General features: G+C 55.0%; 1 protein-coding gene across 1 annotated transcript in view; it reads left to right on the top strand.

The window, feature by feature from the left end:
• FAM120B (family with sequence similarity 120 member B) overlaps positions 1-6,809 on the top strand; it is a 67,970-nt gene extending 61,161 nt beyond the window's left edge. The window contains exons 10-11 of the mRNA XM_023728432.1: positions 1,561-1,612; positions 4,682-6,809. Of these exons, the coding sequence (XP_023584200.1) occupies positions 1,561-1,612; positions 4,682-4,694 (65 nt within the window). The 3' untranslated portion in view covers positions 4,695-6,809. The remainder of the gene's footprint in view (positions 1-1,560; positions 1,613-4,681) is intronic.
• The last annotated feature ends 9,360 nt before the right edge of the window (positions 6,810-16,169 follow it).

Here is a 16,169-nt window from a genome sequence, read left to right as displayed (position 1 = left end):
AGGTAAACTGAGGTGTTGGGCTGGGCGGGTGTCCACGCAGGAGTCGAGGTAAACTGAGGTGTTGGGCTGGGCGGGTGTTCACGCAGGAGTCAAGGAATGGCGGTAGAAGGTGAGATGCAGTCAGCAAGCAGCGGAAGTACGTTTCCTCCCGTGGAGGGGTGTCCAGGGAGCTGGTGGTGGTGGTGCAAACGTGTTCCCAGTCTCAGGTGTTTCTGTGGGAAGTGTATGGATTTATAGGACTGGGACACACTTTTCAGCATCTGTTCTCTGCCCTTCAGCTTCACTGCTGTGGTTGGATTAGCTGTCCTGACAGGCAGCACAGTCTTGTTTGGTGTTGCCTGCCTTGAGCCCCTGTTGCCATGTTTCTTGGAGATGTGAAAGTAGTCCAGGTAGAAAGCTGTCAGTATTCAGAACAGAGTTAACAGCAGAATTCTTTGTGCTAGTAAAAACACTAAACAAACCCATAATTGCCTGAAAGCTGGAAGCTTCAAGCTGATCCCACCTGGCCAGAGGAGGAGAGTCGGGTGTCGGGTTGCAGAAGCCGGCAGGCTTCCCTGAGCCAGGGTCCCCATTTGCCACACTTTTCTCACTGCTGGCATAAAGTGGGGTAGAAGACTCCCTGTATCCAGGGGAGGTGTGAGCCTCACCTGGCGGAGGTGGCAAACCTCAAAGCCTTGGGAGCCTGTAAGGTGCTGAGGTGGCCGGAGCCACCTCCTGAGAACAAAGAGCAGCTAGTGAGAAATGCTCCTGCCTCCTTGCCGTGGCCCCTGCTCGGCCAGCTGGTGAGGATGGACGTGTGAAATTCCACAGTCAGTAGCTACCCTGCCTGTGACTGTCCTCAGATCCTCACTCCCCGGGTGCTAGGAGGTGAGCTGTTGTAAAACCCTTCTGATGGCCGAGGCATCTGGAGCACATTTGGCACCCGCCCAGTTTAAACAAATGCCTCTTGTTTGCCCACCTTGCACCTCTTCTGGTGGAGGCGTGAGGTGTGAGGGCCAGGGGGCCACAGCTTGATGCAGGGGTGACGGGCAAGGGGGGACTTTAAAGGTGCACGCTTGAACACGCCAGAGAAAACTAGAGCCGGGAAAGCTTTGTAGGGAAGATTTTATTTTCAAAGTGTGGAGAACCATCGCCCTGTTTGTGTGTGTGTGTGGTGTTCTCTTCCACGTTCCCACCTCCCAGGAAGGCACACAGTGGTTGGACGCACTGTGGTGGAGATGCCCTGGGCTCACGGAGGGAAGCCACGCGCGTGCAAAATGCCAGCCCAAGGCGTCGGCGCGAGTCCCTGTGTCTCTGGTGGTGCCTGGGGTCCAGATGTAGCGCAGGAGCTTGGGGCTGTGGAGGGAGCAGTTCTGACCTGGGGGACGTGCCCCGAGTCAGGTGCTTCTGCATCGATGGAAGAATTCGAGGACAAAATCTTAACAAGAGGTGGCCGCACTAAAAAGAGTAAAGCTCTGCCCCAGGACAGCTCAGCGTGTTGCTCTCAGAATACCTAGGAATGCACAGTGTTTGAATAGTTAGAGAGTTAACGCTTGGCTTTTGTTTTCTCGTCTGGCCCAGGAAGGAGACAGTGTGAGCATGACCAGTGGAGAAGGTACTCGTCGTCTTCCGGGTAAGTGCTTCCCTTACGCCTTCAGCTTTTCCAGAGACAGAGACGTTTCATGTCACATGCCGGACCCACTGAGGAGACTGGTTTGCTCCCGCCAGGAGAGGCATGAGTCAGCCTTCGTCAGGGGTGGGGACCCGGCGATGTCTGACACTTCACAGATACAGGCTGCTTAGTGGTGTTCGTGCAGCAGCCCAACCTTGTCTGGATTTGTTTTGCTAAATGAACCGTGTTAGAATGTTCCTCAGTCTGAGGAGACTCCACGTATCTTCAGGCTCTTTTTAGGATGAATTTTGAGTTACTTAGTTAGGCTACAGCTTTGTCATATGTTAAGATTTAATGAAATGATTTGAAAGAACGAACTGACATGGATGAGGTAAATAGGCTCACTTAATTGCCCAGATCCCACTGCCTATAAAGAGAGTATTGCCGGCAACCATAGCAGAGGAGGGCCAGGGAGAGCAGGTGAGCCCCACCGAGTCACAGAGGAGAGGACCTAGAGACAGCGGGAAGGTGCAGGCGTGCTTCCTCCCGAGAACTTCACAGTTGTCATGGGAGTCTTTCATGCCCCAGGTGCCCGGGGATTAGGCAGAGGAGACAGTGACCTCTGCAGTCTCCTTAGATTTACAGGAGGACTTCAGAATTGAGATTTTAAGTTTTATTATAGTATTATAAGGGAAGTAAACATGGCTTAAATGTTCAAGATAGAGCACATGTAGCTGGGAGGTATAGCTAGAACTTACACGGCTGCAACTCTTTGTAGCCTGTTATCCTTTCTTCGTATTATAAGTAACTTCAGTGAACCCAAAACAGCTGGTCAGTTACGGTGGCGAGGAGCTGAGAGTAACACCAGGGTTCTGATTTCTGTAAAGAAACTGGCTTTTCAGGCTTCCTGGCCTGTAAGCCACAGTGAGAAGACATTTTATATCTCAGTCTAGCACACCTGTGTGTAGAGTGTGTGTGTTCACGTAGGAGCATCTGTGCGTGCGTGAGCGCGGGTGCGTGCGTGAGTGCATGTGTGAGCACGTGTGAACGTATGTGTATACATGAGCGCGAGTGCATGCGTGCGAACGCGTGAACGTGTGTGCGTCAGCGCATGTGTGCCTGAGCGCAGGTATGTGAATGGGTGTGTGTGTGCGTGATCGCATGCATGAGTGCATGTGTGTGCCTGAGCATGTGTGTGCGTGAGCATGTCTGAAGCAGACTTCGTGGAACCGTCCGCATTCTCACCGTGAGCAGCACGCTCTAGTATTTTCTGTGCTGTTAGAGTACGTGCTACTGACTTCCACTGGGCGGATCTCCTGACCTGCTTTGGGGGTCACAGAGGGAAGAGTACCACAGTAGACGGTAATTCTTTAAACGGGCCCCAGAGGCCAGCCCACACTCAGGTGAAGGTGAGAGCGACACTGCCTCTCCGGGTGGGACGGGGCAAGGCCCCAGAAGGACTAGAAGGGTGGCTGTGGCCCTTTTGGGGAACTGCAGTCTCCCACGCAGGCCACCTCCTCTCCACACAGTCACCTGACTGCCACTGCTGCCCCCCGTGGTCCTGGTTCTCCCAGGTTTCCTGCCTGCCCACTGCCATGCTTCCCAGCACGCTGTCAGAGTTCTCGGTGACTTCCCACATCCTGAGCCACTTCCCTGACTTCCCCCCTCCCGGCGTCCTCCACCCTTGCTTCCTCGTGTATCGGGCACTGTTCCCAGCTGCAGTGTCCTGTCTTCCTGGTCCTTGCCTCTGGAACTCGGCCTGGATGCTCTCCGGGAGGCAGGAAGCCTGTGGTTGGATGGGCCTCTGTGTGGTTCCCTCGTGACGTGTCCTCGGGGACGCCCAGTGTCAGGGTCTTCAGCCCGTTCCCCTGGGCTGGCGCGTCCCCTGGAGAAGACTCCTGCCATCTCTCCCTGGAGACACGGGTGATTGTGTCAGACCCTGACGGAGCCCCCAGGACCGTGTGAACTGGGGCACAGGAAGTAGCCCGGATGGCCCAGGTCTTTGGCTTGAGTCTGGTTCAGCACCATGGCTTGGGCAGGAATGCCAGACGAGGCGCCGGGGTAGGAGACACAGCGGCTGTGGGTGTCTCTGTCCCCCCTGCCCGGGCAGCTACTTGCCCCCAGCCCCCTCCTCCCCATGAGGACAGCGCTCTCCAGGGCGAATCGGGAGGGTCTGTGCCTGCACCAGGTGCTCAGCGCATTCCCGGAATGAGCACCACAGCAGTGCTGTAGCTGTGGCCCTGTCGTGGGAGGTGTTGGCTGTTGGGGCTGGACAGGCTGTGGCAGCGATGGGTTTCACTCAGTGACACAGAGACTGGGGGCCAGGCTGGCAAACCGGTGCCCTGCTCTTGGGAAAGGGCAGGCCTGATGCAGGACAGCGGGGAGGGGCTGCAGGCCCACAGTCACTGGGACCCAGAACCTGCCAGGGACCGGCGCAGTGCCTCATGCACCAGGGACGAGTAGGCATGTGATCACCTGTGGTGACGTTCTCAGGAGGTCGGGATAGAGGCCTGAAACGTACCCCTAGGTTCTAGTGGACAGGAGGTTGGCAGTGACAGCGCCCCCACTGGAAGGAGGTGCCAGGACACACACTGGAATTGGTCACAATAAACTCAGTAGAAAACATGGTAAAGTTCCTCCAATAAGTCTTAAAATACTCCTTATAAATTAACTATAAATGCACCCCAGCCCCCCATACCCTGGCCCCCACACCGCACCCCTCTGTACCCCTGCCTTCCCTCATGCCCCAACCCCCCCACACCTCCATACCCCAGCCCCTCCCACATCCGAACCCCACCACCACCTAACACATACCCTCCCCGCACCCTCTGTCCAGCCCCCCCTTAAAAACTTCCACACCCCAGCCCCACTACCACCTGGCCCTCCATGCCCCAGCCCCCAACACCTCCACACCCCCAACCCCCCCGCACCCTGGCTCCCCCTCACACCCTGCCCCCCAACCTCCGCACCCCAGCACAAAACCTCCCCGTCAGCGGGGAAGGGAGAGGCTGACTCTGGTCCCCTGTCCACAGTCGGAAAGACACGGTGCTGGTCCCTGCTTGGGTGCCTCATAAGCCTGTTGTGTTCCAGGTGGTCCAGGTGACCCGCGGTGGCCAGGACGAGCTGAGCCCTTGTGGAGGAGTGCACCACCTTCTGAACGTGGAGTTGATGTGGCGTCAGACGTCGTGAGCACATGCTGTGTCACGTGCCCACACCCGGCAAAGACGGGACATCTGCAGGAAGAGAGTCTCCTGAGACACGTCTTGTGGGGCGGCGGACAGAGGGGCGGCTGCAGACGGCATGAGCGGCTGCAACACCTTTCCGGCCCTGTAAACGCAGAGGCTGCCACTGTTGTTACCACACAGAACATGCCAAGACCTCGTCCTCTCAGCCAGGGTGTGTGTCGTTGGACAGTTGCACATGCACAGACGTGTGTGCAGAGACAGGGAACACGTGCTAAGGAAGAAAGCAGCAGTCTTTGTGTGGTCCTCCCCTGGCCTGGCGACCCTGACCACTGCCCTTGAGCATGTCACGCGTGTGTGAGCAGTACATCACGTGGGCAGTACATCACGCTCGTCAGCGGTGCGTCACGCGTGGGCGGCACGTCACGTGAGCAGTGCATCACGCATGGGCCGTGCATCACACATGTATGAACAGTACGTCGTGCGTGTGGGTGAACACTGTTCACACAGGGCCTCTGGTGAGCGTGGTCCTCCCTGAGGTTTGTGGGCTTGCGTGCGTGTCCTCCATGTTCCCAGGGTACTCCTCCCGTTTTGGATTCCTTTTTAACCATATGAGTCTCCTCAAAGGCGTCACTTTGTCGTTATTCAGTTTCCCATGGGTGAGTGGGTGTGAGTGGTGTGGTTTCACTGCCTGCCCTCTGCGGTCAGTCTGCTGCACTGATGAGGCACGTGCTTAGTCTTCACTCTTGTTAACGGTGGTTCCTTCGGACCTCAGAGCACTGTGGTGGGCAGCCCGTGACCCGGTGTTAGGGTTGGGTCACTCTGACGTTGCCTAATGTGTGCACACCTGAGTTGGGTTCCTTGTGCTGACAGCTCCTTTGTAATACGACTCTCCATCCAAGATGACCTTTAAACTGAATGATAACAAAAGTTCTGGGCCTCCGGGACCTAGGAGCGCATTTCCCCCAGGGGAGAGCCGGGGCACACATTCCCCCCAGGGGAGAGCCGGGGCGCACATCCTCCCGCCCTGGGGAGAGCCGGGGCGCACGTTCCCCTCCAGGGGAGAGCCGGGGTGCACATTCCCCCCGCCAGGGGAGAGCCTGGGCGCACGTTCCCGCCAGGGGAGAGCCAGGGTACACATTCCCCCCTCAGGAGAGAGTGGGGGCACACATTCCCCCCTGGAGAAGAGCTGGGGTGCACCCCCCGAGGGAGAGCCTGGGCCCTGGTTACCCCCGTTCACACTGGAGTGAGGACTGAGGCCGTGCGTTGTGTGCCCACAGCTGCAGGAGTCCACGTCTAACGGTCTGGGGATGCTGCTCTGTCCTCCCGACCGTCCCATGAGGCCACAGACAGCACCTCTCAGAAGGATGTCCAGCCTCGGACTTTCTGGGGAGTGGAGGTGGGTGAGAGGCCAGCGGGGGAGTGCGCAGCCCTTGGCTGTGGGCACAAGGGCCTGGCCGCCTTACTGGGCAGGGACCCAGACCCGGAGCTGGGACTGTGACACGGTGCCCTAGAGCAGGAGAGCATCCAACCCCAGCGACTTCCCTGCTTTCCCCACGGGGACACCCAGCTGCGGGACTTACACTCTTCCTGTGTCCCCCGCCTCACAGCGTCTGCAGCTTTGAGACCATCCCGGGCACTGTTGGGTCAGTCGACGCATGTTTGCAGTTTCTGTATTTCAGGCCGTTTTGTCTGAGCCCAGGCCAGGATGTCTGAATATAAATTGCAAGTAGTTGAAATTTTTTTTTAAACAAGTTTATCCCAGACCCTGGTTTCTGGAAATAAGTGGGTGTCTGGGGTAACTGAGACCACATGTGATCACGTCTGCATGTGGTGGTCAAGCAGGAGACAAGCCTGTCTGCAGCACAGCATCACGCATGCAGCCATGCTGTCCCACTAATCGGGCATCTGGCAGAAATCAGTCGTTTTCCAGATATTTCATACATAATCAGTTTTATACCCATAAAAAGAATGTAAAATATTTTTCTTTAAAATATTTAAGAAACCACTTTGATGCCTTGAACAAAAAATGGAGATGCGTGGGAACAGGAAGGTCTACACCCTTGAGGGGGTGGGGGGTTCTGCCCTCAAGTGGGACAGGGTGGGGTCTGTGCCATCAAGGGGGTGTGGGGGGGTCTGCTCCCTTGAGGGGGGCTCTACACCCCGGAGAGAATGGTAGGGTCTGCACCCTGAGGGATGTCTGCACGCTGAGGAGGGGTCTGCAAGGTGTGGGACACTCTCCCTACGCACACATTCACCAAGGACTCACAGACGCCCTGCTCCCCTACCCCAGGCTCTTTCAAAGTCCTGGCGTCCCAGGCAAGACCACTTGCTAGAGGCTGGGAGGGATGAAGGGCAGCTGCTGGGGGCAGACTCCAGGGAGGAAGGGACGGCTGAGGGGTAGAGCTCGAGATGGTAATATGGCGGTTAGTTGTGACTCGGCCATCCTCCACCCAGTGGCCCCCCCCCCATCACCACTGGATTATAGTAGAGGCCAAATCATGACTGTCCCGACCACACCCAGCACAAAAATCGTCTTCCCACTTAAGAAGGCAGGAACACCAATGGTGCATTGTTTTTACTTTTAAAAAATCAGCTTTATTGTGTTAAAATTTATATCCAGTAAAGTGACGAGTTTTAACAAATGTAGATGCCTGTGTAACCTCAGCAATCAACACAAAAGCACTTCTGTGTTTCCAGAATGTCCCCCGGGCCCTCCAGTCCTGCCCAGGCCGGCCCACTACACCCTGAGGTCTGCTCTTGGTCCCCTGTGGGTGGGGGTCAGTGGCTTTGCTGATCTCCTCGGAGAACCCGCCTTGCCTCTGCTGGTTTTTCTGCTGCCTGCTCTCTGCCCCCTGGCTCCTGCCTGCCTGTGTTCCTTCTTTCCCTACACTTCAGATTTGTCTCGCTCTCTAACATAGGCCCTTAAAGCTGTGCCTTTCCCACGAAGCAACTAGCACGTGTTTAAATCGGGAACCGTGAAGTTTCGTGAAGTGTTGCTGCCTCAGGTCCCTCTGACGTTTACTCGGCACAGGCGCGGTTCCTCGGAGCAGTCTGGCTCTTGTCCAGTGCCTGGGTGTCCGGGCAGTCCCGTGCAGGGGTGTGAGCATGACGGGTCACTGTCCCTGAGCCCCACTGGAGAGCCAAGATGGAAGGGGCACTGGGCCCTGGGCACTCTTTGTCTGAGAGCACCTCTCAGGCCAGCACCGGGAGCTGCAAGGACTGATGGGGCTGGGATACTTAATTTTAAAGAAATCATTTGCCCCTTGGTCATCCAGGCCACGCCTGACTCAGGGTTTTAGCCTGACTTGCTCTAGGAAAGTTGTTGAATCACTTGCAGATGACCAAACCGGGGCCTTTTGCACAGCTCCCTGCAGCGCTGGGAAGGGGCCGGGAGGATTCTAGCTCCAGCAGAGGCCTGCCCAGCACTTGGGGAGCAGTGGGCCTGCAGGGTGAGCTGCTGGCACTACTGAGCTGGGCAGGCCCACACCTGGGCTGGGAACTCGGAGGAAGGCGCCTCTGAGAGCGGACCAGCTGACTAGCTCCTCTCTGCTCGAGTGGCAGTGGCAGTGGCTGTGTGGGATGTGTGGGGCCGTGCCCAGCGCAGTCCCTGAATACGGCCTCGCCCGCTGCGCCCTCACCCCGGCCCGGGTGACCCGCCTGCAGGCCCTCCTGCGCCATGGGTTGCACTGGCCTCGGAAAGTGGGCGCGTCCCTAGAACCCTGGGGCTAGGATGTCGTCGCCCTGGCCCTCTCTCCTGCCACAGGAGGCTCCTCACGAGCGGAGCCCTCACGCTGGGCAGAGTGGAGGAGGAGTTCAAGACCCTCTCAAGGGGCTCTGAGTAAACATCTCGGGTGAAACGGCAGTGTCCTGACGGCGGCCTGGTGAGTGTCCCACCCCCACCCCGCCCACGAGGCCCCTCGCCTCCTCCCACGTGTTTATCGGGGAGACTGATTTCCCCTGGGTCCGCGAGGCGACGTCTGAAACGGGAACATCTCGTGTAGACTCAGCAGTGCGCTCCCTGCGCAGGGAGGCCGCCCGCGCTGGAGCCGAGTCCGCGCGGCCGCTAATCTCAGGGGCGACGATGCGCCCCAATGAGAAGGAAATGTCGGCGCGTTGTGAGCCAGCGCCCTGCCCACCCTCCATCTGTGCTCGCGTCAGCGCGCGGGGACATATGCTGCCTGTTGCTCACTCGCCATCTGTTCTGCCAGCCCAGAGTCCCTGTCGCCGTGGCAACCGGCCTGCGGGTGCGCACCGTGCGCTCGGCTTCCGCTCCCTGCTCTGGAATGGGCACCCGCTCCCGCCCTCCCCCATCGCCGATGCCCCCTCCAGCGCGCCCCCTCCCCTTCCCCCGCGTCCCTCCCCTTCCCCCCACGTCTCCTGTGCCCCTCTTCACCCCCGGGGCCCCCCCGCGCGCCCTCCTCCCGGCCCAGCACCCGCACCCCAGCTCACCCGACCCAGCTCCAGGCTCCTCAGCTGGGCGTCGAGCCGATGACTGAGAGCAGCATACAGCCTCTCAGTCCATCGGTCCGTCTGCCCAGCGCGGCCTCGAGGACGAGCCTTCCACCGCCACCGGCCGGCTGGCCCCCGAGATCTGAGGCCGGGCAGGCGCCCGCAGATCACCAGCTGGCCGGGCGGCTCCGGGCATGGAACATCTGTGCCCCCGTGCTGTTCTGCAGAGCTGGTCGGCTGGGAACAAACAGGCCATTATTAAGGAGCAGCGGCTGCCCGGCGGCCTGGGAACGGGCGCCGCGGCCCCGCACCAGGAGGCCCCCGGGCGGCAGAGGGGCAGGCGGATTCCTGGGTCGCCAAGGCAGCTCTGGGTTTCGATTCGGCTCGCCGAAGGAGCTCCTCCCAGCGCCCAGAGCCCCAAACTGCCGCCTCTTGGCGGGCGACCTTGGCACATTGTGGAGCTGTGGGGTAGGGCCCTGCAGCCCCGTGTCGAGGGTCTCGGCACAGGACTGGGAGGGGAGGCCTCAGTCTATCCCTCCCGAGGACCTGGAAGTCGAAGATCACAAGGTCTGGGTCCTGTGTCTCCAGCTAGTTCTCAGTCCTCACCTTCCTGTACCACCACATGTCGTGCAGGGACGGCGCACGTGTTCTATGCCTGGGCCCCGAATGCTAGCCTCGTGGCGCTGCCTCCACACTCTCCGAACACTCACAGCCCGGCCACTTCATGGGCAGAGTGAGGGTCCACGAGAGGCCTCCATCTTCCTGACACGAGGGGGCTGATCCTGTTTTATCCCTGCCCACCATGGAGAAATCCTCTTGGCTGTCCCAAATGTGCCAAGTGGGCTGCGCCAGGGGCGCCCACTGCAGCCTCTGCCGGCTGGTCCCGCAGGGGTCCTCCTTGTGACCCCCCTCCCGCAGGCAGGTCAGTGCGTGCAGAAAGCTCAGGCGATATTCCTCCACGCCACAAGCCCACTGGAACGGTTTCGTGCAGGACAGTTGATCAGGGACATGAAACCAGGCACGTGATCCTGGAGACACAGCCACAGTCAAGCCGGATGTGGGAGCCGGGACACGTGAGCCAGAAACTCCATCCTGGACGCGGGAGCTGGACAGGAAGCCAAACATGCAAGCTGGGGCGCCTGAGCTAGCCTTCAGCACAAAGCCTGTCGTAGCTACTGAGCATGTCCACCTGCTGGAAGCCATTCCAGGCATGTGGCACCCAGGATAGAGAAGATGCCCCCAACCCTGGGCTACACCCCTTGTCTGGTGTGGGTGCTGCTGCCCACCTTCAGCATTTTACTGAATCTGCTTTTAAAGTTAGTTTGTGGTGCTGTGACATTAGAGTGATCTCCTTGGCACTGAGGCCCAGGAGTCTTTGCTGAGCCCCAGGCCCCCACCTTCCACCCACATGGCTTCTCAGAGCTGCCTGTCTGGCCTGGTGCCCCCACTGGAGAGCCTTTCGGCTCCTTTTCCACCCTTCCCCCAGACTTGCTTAGGTCCCCCCCACACCCCATGGTGTCCCCCTTTCTTGGGGCCTCCCCCCAGCCCCCTCTATGCCCTCCAGACCCCCCACAGCCCTTTCCCAGCGCCCCGCTGCATTGCTAAGCCCCACGCCCACAGCAGATTCTCCAGCCTCCCCCCCCACCGCCCCATGCACAGACGTAGAAGGAGCATTTCTAAGGGCTTTGACGAAGAACACACAGCACTGACACCATTTCTAGAATGTGTTTTCCAACTGTTTTGGAGGTGCTGGCTTATTGAATTAGACAAAAGAAACTGAAAGTACAAAAATGGGAAAGAAGGAAAAATGATGATTACTTGTAAATTATTTCATTGTATATCTGGAAAACCCCAGAGAAGAAAAAAAACTGTACAAAATATAAGAGAACTTGTCAAGGTGTAAAATTAGGTATAAAATTAGAATATAGAAAACAACAGCTTTCCTATATAGGAATACAAACCATTAGGAAATATGATAGAAGACAAGACCTCATCATAGCATCAAAATAGATGAAATATCTAGCAATACAGATAGGAAGAATTATGAAAGAGCTATGTGAAGAGAACTTTACAGTGCCTCCAAGGAACACACACACCCACTCGTGTGCATATGTACATGTGTGCACACTTGTACACATTTGTGCATGCACACACAAATGTGCACTCTTACATCCCTACATGTGCACACATGTATGTACACATGTGCACACATACACTCAAGCCACACATGCCCACACATGAACACATGGACATTCACGACACACACATGTGCACACACACATACAGGCTTGAGTGGATAGACAAGCCTGCCATGTCCCTGGATCAGGCTGTGTCCTAAAGATCCAATGTTTGCAAATTTCTTCTGTACATTTAGTGCAATCCCAATTGAAATGTGCCTTAGTTATCTAGTGCTGCTATAACAGAAATACCACAGTTGGATGGCATTAACAAACAGAAGTTTATTCTCTCACAGTCTAGTAGGCTAGAAGTCCAAATTCAGGGTGCCAGCTCCTGGGGAAGGCTTTCTCTCTCTTTCAGTTCTGGGGGAAGGTCCTTGTCATCAGTCTTCTCCTGGACTAGGAGCTTCTCTGAGCAGGAACCTCAGGTTCAAAGGACGTGCTCTGCTCCCAGCACTGCTTTCTTGGTGGTATAAGATACTTGTGTCTCTCTGCTTGCTTCTCTCTTTCATATCTTAAAAAAGATTGACTTAAGACTCAACCTAATCTTGTAAATGGAGTCCTGCCTCATTAACATAACTGCCTCTAATCCTGCCTCATTAACATCATAGCGGTCGGATTTACAACACACAGGAAAATCACATCAGATGACAAAATGGTGGACAATCACACAAAACTGGGAATCATGGCCTAGCCAAGTTGACGCATATTTTTGAGGGACACAATTCAATCCATGACAAAATGCTTACTTTTTTTTTTTTTTTTAACCAGACAAGCGAAGTCTAAATTTGTATGAAAAAAATAAATAAGACTAGACAGGGCAGACCTAAAAGATATAACAATGAAGAGACTAGTCCTCTTAGATATTAGAATCTACTGTAAAATTATATTTAAAACTATATGCTACTGGCAAGTGAATAACTGGAAAGGCCTGAAATGGACCCCCAAATACGTGCCAATTTATTATACGATGAAAGCATTTAAATCATTTGGGAAAACACAATTTTTCAACAATGGTTTTAAGATAAGTGAGTAGTCATCTTGAGAAACTAGAAAGCTGATTCTATACTTCACCAAAATTAATTCCAGATGGGTCAACGATTTAAATGCCATTAAAAAAAAAAAAAAAAAAGAGACAAGCGTGCTAGGAGAACCTCTGGGAGCAGTTCTTCATTATATTGAGTATGGAGACCTCAGTAACACACAAAACTCAAGAGCCATACTATTATTAATAAAGGTAGTCACATAGAAATAAAAAGTCTGTGTGGAACAGAAAACCGCCATGCACAAAGCCAAAGATAAGCGACAAACTGGGAAGAAATATTTGCAACATACATCAGCAAAGAGCGGTTCCTCTACCCCTGAAAGCAGTAAGAGAGACTAGCAGGCCAGTGAGGAAAGGGGCAGAGGCTGTGAGCAGAGAGCTCACTGAAGAGGAAATGGAAAGCTCTCTGAGACGCGAGAGCCAATGCTCCACCTCGCTCAGGAGATGACAAGTACAGACCGAAACCACATGGAGGCCCCTCCCCGTGGGCCAGTGAGCAGGCCAGAGGCGGTACTCAACCTGTCTCGGGTGAAGCATCAGGTGACCCCACCTCGAGGGAAAGAAATTCTGCCATATCCATCCAAATTGCCAACGTGTGTAGCACCTGGCCTAGCAATTCTCTGTGAGTTTATATGCAGACACAATCATGGACCCAGGTTCCAGTCACCCTGGATGCTCCAGCTGGCCCAGGGGCAGCTGCCACCCAGAACGGGCCCCACTATGGGCAGATTTGCTCTCCAGCTGCAACCTGCGTACGGGGAGCATGGGGAATGGTGGGTCAGTGCATGCATGTGAGTGTGTGTGCATGCACATGTGTATGAGTGCATATGAGTGTGCATGCGTGTATGAGTGGGCATGAGTGTGCATGCATATGTGTGAGTGCATGCATGTGTGAGTGATGAGTGTGTGCATGCGTGAATATGAGTGTTGCACATGTGTGAGTGTGTGCATGTGTGTGATTGTATGCAAGTGTGCGTGACTGCAGGTGTGTGCAATGTGTGCACACATGTGCATGCATGTGTGTGCAAGCAGGGTTCTCCCCTCATCTTTCTTTTCTTCAGCTCTAGACTGCTCCTGCACGCCGATTGGAGGGGCAACACAACCAAGGCTGCGCTGTGGCTCTGCATCCCATCTACCCCTCCAGGGCGCTGGGGAAACAGTCCAGAGAAAGGGCTAGCGCCAGTGCTCAGTCCAAGAGACGAGGCAAAGTCTAAGAGGACCTCCTCCTCCCTCCCACCGCACCCTCCAGAACTTTCAGAAGCAGAGAGCCTGGGTCTGTGGCAGTGTGTCTTTTCCAGAGGCTGGAGCTGCAGGGCCCACGCACTGCCGTCTGTAAAGCCTCCTGCCTTTGGTCCTGGTCGGCCCAGCTCCCTGCCCTGAGCCTGGAGAGCACTCTCCTTGCTGAAGATAGGCGGCTTGGAGGGAAGGGCAAGAAGGACCACCCTGCATCTGAGTTGAGCCCCCAGGACAAGGCCTCAGTGCCCAGTACTGGATGCTGCTGCTTTCTGTGAACCTTGTCATGGGGAAGACACCCCTCCCACGTCAATCCCTGACGGGGACATGGAGGCCTAGCCAGCCCTTGGGGGGGGGGCCCAGGGAGCAGGGCAGGAGGCTGATCTGGGGGCTCTCCAGCTCTCCCAAACCAGAGCCGTGTGGGCCCTGTGGGCCTGGCCCTCACACCATCCCCTCTGCTGACAGCTGAGAGTACCCTCACCCCTCTGGAGCAGCCCGCACTCAGGGTGCCAGATTTGGTACAACAAGCAGAACACCTGAGCGTTTAGATTTCAGATAAAATCTGAATTTTCGGTGTCAGTATATCCGATTTATTATTTGGGACACGTTGTGTTGTTAGGTGCCATGGAGTTGATTCTGACTCATGGCGACCCTACAGGACAGAGCAGAACTGCCCCACAGGGTTTCCTAGGCTGTGATCTCTACAGGAGCAGATCACCAGGCCTTTCTTCTGCAGAGCCGCTAGGTGAGTTTGAACCTCTGACAACAACGGAGCTGAGTCTCTGCGGCAGCCTGGCAGTGAGGTAGGCAAGGCTCATGGAAGCTGTGCATAATCCTGATGGTGTGTCCTCTGTGAAGCTGGGCAGGGTCAGACAGAGGCTCTCTGATCCAGACCAGGCCCCATGTCTCAGCCTCTTTGAGTTGAAAACACGAATAAGGGACTCTCCGGCCTATTTTCATTCCTTGATGTTTCTAGAAACACCTGCTGTGCGCTGCGCACCGTACGTGCATTGCCACCTATCGTTTTATGGAATTCTCATAACAGCCCTGGTGTCGTCAGGAGCCGGCGAGTCGGTTCTGACTCACAGCGACCCTGTGTACAACAGAAGGAAACACTGCCTGGTCCTACACCATCCTCACAATCGTTATGTTTGAGCCCGTTGGTTCCAGCAGAACAGGTAACTTACAGGAAGCAGACTCACTGTGAGAAGCTCCATTCCCAATGTTCCCAGCATTAAGCAGCTTGTAACTGGCAGAGTCCAGATGAGAAGTAAGGTGTATGCAAGTCTGAGACCCTCTTATCCTCGACCTTGGGTTCGCTCTGTGGGGGGACCTCTAAAACCAGAGTCAAGTCAGTCAGGAGACAGCGGGGACACACTGTAAGAGCCACAAGCACAGCACAGCTCACCGACATTTTCTTTGCATCATTTCGTGTCATCTTCTCGGCTTCTATCAGCTGGAGCAGAGCAGACATGGTCGTGCCAACTGAAAAAATGGCATGGCGGAGGCATCTGACCTTATTTGCTTCATGAGGGGTAGAGAGAATCATTATCAGCATCATCAGCCCAAGGCTGATTCCTAGGAGGTAGAGGTCAGACATACCTCCCCTCTCCAAACTTTTTAGCAATTTTGACACCAGCCTTCCCTCCCATGGCACGCTCTACTTCTGTGCTGGGTTCAATATTTTGTTGCAGTGGCCACACCGAACTCAGAGACAATGTTCAGGATCATTAGGTTTATTATGGGAGTTGCTGTTAGGTGCCATCGAGTTGGTTCCAACTCATACCAACCCTTTGTACAACAGAATGAAACACTGCCATGTCCTAAACCAGCCTCACAATCGTTGCTATGTTTGAGCCTGGTTTTGCAGCCACTGTGTCAGTCCATCTCCTTAAGGGTCTTCCTATTTTGCTGACCCTCTACTTTACCAAACATGATGTCCTTCTCCAGGGACTGTTCCTCGTGATAACATGTCCAAAGTACCTGAGATGAAGTCTCGCCATTGTCCCTTCTAAGGAGCATTCTAGCTGTACTTCTTCCAAGACAGATTTGTTTATTCTTCTGGCAGTCCATGCTATATTCAATATTTTCCACCAGCATCATAATTCAAAGGCATCAATTCTTCTTCAGTCTTCCTTGTTCACTGTCCAGCTTTCACATGCATACGAGGCAATTGAAAATACCATGGTTTGGGTCAGGTAACTTTAGTCCTCAAAGTGACATCTTTGCTTTTTAACAATGAAGAGGTCTTCTGTAGCAGATTTGCTCAATGCAGTACATCCTTTGATTTCTTAACTGCTGCTTTCATGAGTATTGACTGTGGATCCAAATAAAATGAAATCCATGACAACTTCAATCTTTTCTCTGTTTATCATGATGTTGCTTACTGGTACAGTTGTGAGAATTTTTGTTTTCTTTATGTTGAAGTGCAATCCATACTGAAGGCTTTGCTCTTTGATCTTCATCAGTAAGTGCTTCAAGTCCTCTTC

This window comes from Trichechus manatus, unplaced genomic scaffold (assembly GCF_000243295.1).
Source record: "Trichechus manatus latirostris isolate Lorelei unplaced genomic scaffold, TriManLat1.0 scaffold00002, whole genome shotgun sequence".
Lineage (NCBI taxonomy): Eukaryota > Metazoa > Chordata > Mammalia > Sirenia > Trichechidae > Trichechus > Trichechus manatus.
The sequence above is the reverse complement of the archived record's forward strand: the minus strand, read 5'-3'. Positions and strand labels throughout refer to the sequence as shown.